The 7,987-nt window shown below is 39.7% G+C and overlaps 1 protein-coding gene across 1 annotated transcript; it reads right to left on the bottom strand.

The window, feature by feature from the left end:
• Positions 1-538: 538 nt before the first annotated feature.
• Positions 539-638, bottom strand: LOC103807456 (carbohydrate sulfotransferase 9-like; the record flags this gene model as incomplete). Its single annotated transcript, XM_009080185.1, has 1 exon — positions 539-638. A coding segment is annotated over exon 1 (100 nt), but the record flags the coding sequence as incomplete, so codon positions are not given.
• Positions 639-7,987: the final 7,349 nt, after the last annotated feature.

Below are 7,987 nucleotides of genomic sequence, written 5' to 3'. Positions count from 1 at the left end.
AGCCAATGGTAACACAGATGTACCTGAAGTTATGATACGACTCTGATGCTATACATAAAAATCCCAGCATCTAACTGTGTCAAACAAACACCACCACAAAAGAAAGGGATAGGATGATTCCATGGGCACTGTTGCTTAGAATATCGCTTTTGTCTAAAAGTCACAGCAGTCATTCTCTAAAAATTGCTTTGCCACACAAAATAGAATGTACAAAGCCCACTGCAAATCATCATATAGAATTATTTCTAAACTGGACTTGCTTGGCTCCACACATAAACAAAATGCTTTTGCAACACTTGTTTTTGCAAATGAAGCTGATACAATACGATTAGGTAGCTGGGGGCATCTTTTTATGCGACTGAAGAAATTTTTTAGTGAAGTGTAGCAATTAAAACAAGTTTATTTTCAATGCCATTCTACTGCCAAATAAGAGGACTCCACCACCAACTGTCCACAAGTAGTCAACAGATTTTACAGTCATCTCTTAAATAATGGATGCAATTACATGGAAAAAAAAAAGAGAGAAAACCTACTGTACCTGTATGTTGTTCTTCAATCCAAGCTTGCAGATACATGAAGAGGAGTAGGCCAGCTACTCCAAACAACAGTACAGACACAAAGACTTGTCTTAGGTTCATGACCCTACCAGGCAGCTTCTTTTCAGCTTTCAGAAAGAGTCATGGCTCACTTTTCTGAAGTTTTCAACATGCCTGCATCTTTGTTATCTTCCCAGGAGACAACAACCTGGAATAACAAGAGATGGAGGTTATTCTCATGTTACATTTTTATTCTTCACCAGAGACTGTATAAACAGCATCCTATATACAAGCTGAAACTCTTACAAGCTATTACTTTCAATGCTTATATTTCTGCTCAGTCTCGATGTTCCTTCTACCCCTGGATGAGTTCTAAAGCAGAAATGTTTCACGAAGTGGCTGAGGAGACCATTCTGCTTCCATGATGCCAAACGTTGCCCACTGCAGTAACAGAAGGAGGTGATTATCCAAACGAAATGCTCGGGTGTCACAACAGTACACCACTCTGCCAACCAACCATCACAGCTGAGAAGATACAGCAAGCAGTTGGAGCCTCCCAGGTGTCTGGGTCACACTCTGAGGCTGCCAGCCCCCTGTGATGGGCAGCCCAGCACCTCTGCTTCTGGACCATATAACCATGTGATCCTAAGAAAGGCTGCCTGCAGTCACCCCCACATCACGACAACTCCACTCACAATGCCTCAGCATCGGTTCAGCCTATGCTTCAAAGAGTCATAGTCTGATGTTTAGCCTCAAATATGAATCCAAATTGAGTTTTGCAGGGTTAGGGAACATCAGCATAAGACAATATCAGTAATGCAGCTGAAAAGGAATTAATGAATCATCTTTTCATTCAGTTGTTTTGCAACATGGAAAAGGACTTTTCAGGAACTCAATTCTTGTGACTAAGTTTAATGGAAATGAGCTCAACTGTAAAACCTTATCAAAAAGGTTACTTTCTTGCACAGCAGTGGGCCCAAAAAAGTAAGCAATTTACCTGATACTCTGCACCTGCCACAAAGGGGCCATAAAATTCAGCTTATAACATCAGAACATATAAGACACTGTGGTTCACGAAAAAGACAACTCCTTAACCTGAATGAGATGCATTCACTTTGAAAGCACGTTATTGGAAGCTGAGGAGCAACTGTTGAAACTAGCCTGCACAGCAAAAGAAAAAGTGTTCAAATTCAACAAAATGGACACCCTGGTAAGCGCATATCTGACAGAAGTGTCTGGTGAACTACCACAAAGAACACAAGGAAAATCCTCAAGTTTTTACAGGAATACAGCCTACTGAAGGATAATTTAAAGAAAAATTTTAAAAGAATAGAGCTAGAGTCCATGTGCATCCAAATACACAGAAAAAGAAAATGCAGGCGCTTAACAGTTATTCTGAAACATACAAGTACTGTATGTTCCACAAGTTTGTATTTTTAAATAACTCAGCACTGTTACATCTATAATTGCCGAGTTTCTAAAAATACCGTACACATAAAGCTTAGCAGGAACTCCCATTAAAAAGAGCTGTCGAATGAACAAAGTAACTACATTAGAAGGCATAAAAGATTTCAAGAACAACAAAACTGTGTTCAGAACTTTACAGATTTTTTCCCATTTCTGTGCCATTAAAACTATACACTTCTCTTAAGCACAAACTTGCCTGCAGAAAACGTAACCCACAGTTTAAATATTAATCATTTTACATGTAATTGTTCTGTAGAAGACAGATAGCTAGACATTAACAGAATCTAAATGGTCTGTCTGAAGTCTTTTTTGTATGGGTCAAAAAGAAACCGGTTCAAACCTGGCACATGGAAGAAAGGTGAATAGGTGCTTTATTCCACCTAGCTCTTTCTGCTTTGATTCTGCAGAGAGGGAATTTCCTGCATGTTAAATACAAGCCCCTGTTTGCAGCTATTGTGATGATGCACAGAATTGGAAGGAAGCAGTGAAGACTGGGCAAATCCAAAGAAAATGCTTGGAGAACCCTGTGAAATGCTTTTTGTAAAGGTGTGGATAGTGGGGCCTACTTTCAGCCAGCTCTTCATTAGATGTTATTACTTGCATTCTTTTTTTTTTCCTAAGGTGCCCTCAGCATTCTCAGACTTGCAATGTATCTAAGCTACAATGTTTAATTAGGAGTTTGCACCTAACTTCAGTGCTGCAGCAAATGCACTGTTTGTATGTCTTCGGAAATCACCCTGCTGATGAGACAGATGCTTCCCAGCATAAGCAATGCTTCAAGAACCACTGGTCAAAGAACAAACAAATACAAACCTCTTCTGCTTTACCCCAGACAAAAGTTGTGTTGTTCGTGTAACAGGACATTGACAGCATCTGGATTCGGAAAAAAAGAAAGCACAAATAAATAAGACATGAAGGTCTGAATAAGTAACTTTGAAATAAATTACGTAAATTGGAGGTACTAGAAAGCAGGAATTAATTTCTTTTTGGAAAAGTTATTTGGGATTCTCAGATTTCTCTCATAATAAAAAAGTGAGCAATCCAGACACACACACAGTGACAGTGGCATACTTTCAAATAAGCCCGCTTTTGTCACTCACTTCCATCTCTGGCTATACAAAACTCCCATAATTTCAGCCCTTCCTTCTGAAAAACAATGCCCTTGAAAGGGCAAGAAAAGCTTTACGAGGCCACGTGGATGATGCTGAAAGCAAAACGTCTCACACCACATCTCCACGAACTTTTCCGACACATCTAGGCTGGCACTGCTCCTCTCTCCAGTCACTTTCTCTCATCATCCCTGACCGCCCAGTTCTTGCCATCACCATGATGGCTTACATATCTATACAGTAACATTCTTCTGAATGCTTATCCAGCTAAATACCTGGATGAATAACTCATCCAGCTGAAAACTGCTCCAGGAAAAAAAGAATGGGGATCTTACCACCCAAGGCAGTCAGGAAACACTGGTTTAACCAAACTACAAGTTCACAAAGGATTTACCAAAGGAATAGTGCCTATGGTTTTTCCTTTAGCAATAGCAGGTATCACATGCATCCATGACACATGATAGCGTAGAAGATACAGCCAACCTTGCCAAGATACGATCATGGGGATATGAAGCTCACCTTCCCCAAACTCCATCATGGTTGTATTCAGCACCATCTACAAGCCCTGAAAGGTGATGATGCAGATGTATAGTAAAATCAGGAGCACTTCCAAGCAATTTAATCTGTCAGTAAGAAAACGGATGCTTTTCTACTACAGTATTTTTGGTTTTTAATGAATAGAAGTTCCGAAAAGGAAACAGCAGTTCAAAGGTCCTTTTTTTCCCCTTTTTAAAAAAAAAAACTACGAACACACCCTAAAGCAAATTCACTCCACCACCACAGTCACTACAATTACCTTTGTATCAAGAGTTTATATGCTGCTTTCAATTAATTTAATTTATTTAAATTTAATTAATATGAAACTGTATTTGTTAATGTGTTGGCTAGGTTTTAAGATTAGTTTTAAACAGAAGTAACATTACTTTTAATTAAGAGTAACTCTTTTAGCTCAGGTAAGGCTCTAAATACATCAAGTCCATTCAAAATCTGAAGCTATTCTGCTACCTTATAAGATTTTAAAGGCTTTTCAGGTTGAATAAGTAGTTTAATTTATTTAACACAGTGATTTGTAACCCACACAGGAAAAAATTATAGTGACATTTAAAAAAGTCTGTGACTATAAGTCTTCTAGTAGAACTTGAATAATGGCTGCACAACACTGACAAATTTGCTCCTTTAGTATTAAAAAGCAACGGTCATGGATAACACTCTCAGGCATCCTGGGAAAGAGGAAATACCTGCAAATATTCTCTAATCAAGACAAATGCTTTCTTGTGGCTGTGAAGAGTCAACAAGAAATTACTTTCAACCTAAGTATTTTCAAAAGAGATCAACTGTATCCAGACAGAGGTTTAGCATCCTTACTTAGGCCGTGAATCTTTCTTTGCTCCCAGTCCTGGACAACATGGCTACACTGGGTGATAGCTTGACCATCCTGCTGGATGGGATTCTTGTTATGTGGAAACTAATGTAGCCCAAGTAACTGTGCCATTCTCACCTGTCAAACTATATTCTAGCTTCTGCCCAGCCTCATCCCCATTTCTTTTGTGTATGGACCCCATTGTCCCACCTGTTTCAACTCAAGACTTTACAGAACATGTCATAGTGACTCACACACACCAAAATTTCAAGTCCTTTTGAGTCTTGGAGAGAGATCACTACATATTACTCTTATTCATCATGGAGAAACAGTTAATCTGGCAGACAATAGCACTCCATGCCTTGGATGACAAACAGACCTTTTTGCAGTAAAAATTTAGAGACTTGACAAGTCTATAGATATTCACTTCTGAGGCCAGTTGTTTAACATTTGTCAAATATTAAGAATTTCAAGAATCCACATTCCACTGATATAAAATCCTTGCATTTTTCCCATTGCGTTTTGGGTTCAAAGAGGTACATTCCTGTACAGGGCCAATACAAGCAATTGAAATAGCACAGCCACACAAAAATGAGGAAGAGTGAACCTTCTGCTTTTGGCAGGATTCTTCATTTCAGTATATCATCCATCTTTACATTCCTGGCAAGAAAATATACCTGCAGCCAAGGCGTGGCACTTCAGCACTCAGGTACCATTCCTGCCTTATTCCTATTGTAGACCACATAAATCCAACGGCATATGGCCACAGCAGTTTTGGCTAACTTTAGATTTCCTTACCACTATGACCCTCACCTAGTTCCAAAATCAAGAGCATATAAGAACACGACATTAGATTGCCCTAAACTATTTAGAAGCCTGTCTTTTTAATACCCCTCTACCTTTTTTCTTCACCTAAAAAAGAAATACAAAAAGAAAAAAGGAAAGATCAAGAAGCATGGTTAACCAGCAGAATACTTATGAAAAAAACCCCCAGATACTCTTTATAATGGTCAAAGCATTCATAGAAGTATGGGATACCACAAATTCCCACGCACTCATTATCTCCTTAGACACAACTGAATTAATGAAAGCAAAATGAGAAAAAGGACACAGAAAGCTACTGCAACCCCATGCATGTTTTGGTCTTTTTTTTTCCCTTTTCTTCCCTCCTTCCTTTCTTACCTCAAGAATCACCACATTTTCTGATACCTCCACTGAGTATCACAGCAAGAAAATTTTTCGCTGAGGAATGTCCTGCTGGACGGTGGCCTAGGCTACTTTCAACTCAGTCAGTGGAAAGAGGCAAGGATACCTTCTCACTTCAATGCTCCCCCTCCTCCCTCACATCTCATCTGTTAGTTTCTGGCCTACTTCGCATGCAGGTGATCCTCCAGGATCACCTTTCCACTGTCCACATCTCAATTTTCTGGCTTCACAACAACTAGCACGAGGCACAGCTCCAGCTCTTAACAATGCTCGCACAGTTCCTCATATCAGGAAATATTACTTTTCATTCTGGTTTATTCCAAAGTTTGCTAGGAATAAACATATAATATTTACCATTTTCTGTCTTCAGCAAGTTATGTTGAGTATTATGGTCGGGGTCTCATTAGTTAAAGGCCTTACAGAAATTTGAATTGAGCAAGCAGGTCAAGATAATCAAACTCAGTGTTGCTGAGAAAATTTGCAAAAATTATGAAAAAACGCAACCAACCAACCAAAAAAACCCTCACCAAACAATGCTCCTGAAAAAAAACCCCAACCCAAAAGTCACCCCAAACCACACCAAATTCCCATAATGTGGTCCTTCCTGTCCACAGGAATCTACTGGAGGGATGCAAACAGGGCAGTGGAGAGATACCCAGCATCCAGGCCCACTTGTACATCAGTCCTGCTGACACCTCAGCAACTTCTTCACCTGAAGATCTGCTTATAAGAAGGCTGTGTCAAAGTGTAACTGAAGACACCATCTGGCCTGCACAACTTTTATCACTGGCAATAACAGAAAATTACTACCTACCAACATTGCAAATCAAGTTAAGAGAATTTTGTTAGAGTTCCATAAGACAAAAATAATGAAATATTTTTTATGAAATACGTAGGGATTTCTTTTCAAAGGAGGGAGCTGTTCTTATCAAAGTAAGCATCCTTCACTCACCCACTGACAATCCTGAAACAATAAAGCCCCCTTAAATGAATTTTAACAGCCGTCAGGAAATTCCAAACATCAACATCACCAAAGTAACTTCCCACCCAGCCAACTTGCACATATTTAACATTTTTCAACTCCACTCTCCCTTGTTACGTAGCAGACCACAATGTTGTTATAGCAATTAAGTTTTGTTATTAATGCACTTCATAGCATACAAGATATTATACAAAACTAATAACATGGCAAAGAAAATATTGCTTGCATTTGATTTTGCCATTTTAATCTATTAATGTCACTAGTTCCTCATGGTTTCAATATAATTTTCAAAGAAAAACCCCTCCTTTTCATGAAGCAATGGATGTAAATAAGACTCATTTTAGTAAAGAAGCATATACTGGTTTCTGATGTCATTAAATCTTTCCATAGGAATTGTACAAGGTGACTGAAAGCAATCCATAGCACCTACATTGCTTCTGAGAACATGGACACCACTTACCCGGTCCTCCTCCTCAACCATAAATCCTATAAAACTTCAGACAATATTGGTTTAATGCACACAGCAACCCTCAGACACTTGTAGGTTAATTTAAAGCTGTAGTTTTAAACAAACAAAAGTTGTATTTGTGTTAACAACAGATAAACACCGAATTGTCCTACCCATGAGTATGCAGGTTAACATATCAGCATCACGGAAAGTTTTGGTTACTTATAGAGAACAGAGAAGACACCGAAAGCAATGGATCTGGAACTTCACCAGTTCACGAGAACATTCAGTTTCAAGGGTTTCATTCTACAGCTGCTGGACATCTTGCTTCAAAAAGGAAAAATCATTATTATCCTCAGAAACAGTTCCCAGTCAGGAGTGAGGAGCCTCAGACAAAGACAAGTTTGGCATACTTAGCTCTTACCTGTTGGAAGCACTGCTGGAAGTCAGTGAGTAGTCCCATGGAAGTCACCTGGATTTTGGGAAGTTTAACAGAAACAGGGCTCATGAGACAGCAACTTGATGGTTCTTAATCTTCTAGCAGGATTGAAGGTGGGTTTTCATTCCTCTCTTAGGATAGGGAATATTAGGAAAAGGACTGTGTCAAACCAAGATCTTCCCTCTACTGAACTGGTGAAATGACACGGTCTTGTTTATGGACTGCAGTGAACCGAGGCGCTATCAGCATGCCAAGACTCACAGCCTGCCCCAGTCATTCACTCTACTGCTACAAAATGCACAGGCAACACCAGCCCATTTCTTATTCTGGAGACGCGCCAGGAATCCCCGATTCCCGGCGCGCGACGAACGGGGGTGTGCGTGGGGGTGTGAAGAGTCAGCAGAAAAGTTGGTCGGTGCGCCGGGCGCAGACCCGCGCGG

The sequence above is a fragment of the Acanthisitta chloris genome, unplaced genomic scaffold, assembly GCF_000695815.1.
Source record: "Acanthisitta chloris isolate BGI_N310 unplaced genomic scaffold, ASM69581v1 scaffold12868, whole genome shotgun sequence".
In the NCBI taxonomy this organism is placed as follows: domain Eukaryota; kingdom Metazoa; phylum Chordata; class Aves; order Passeriformes; family Acanthisittidae; genus Acanthisitta; species Acanthisitta chloris.
This window is presented reverse-complemented; position numbering and strand designations above follow the sequence as displayed.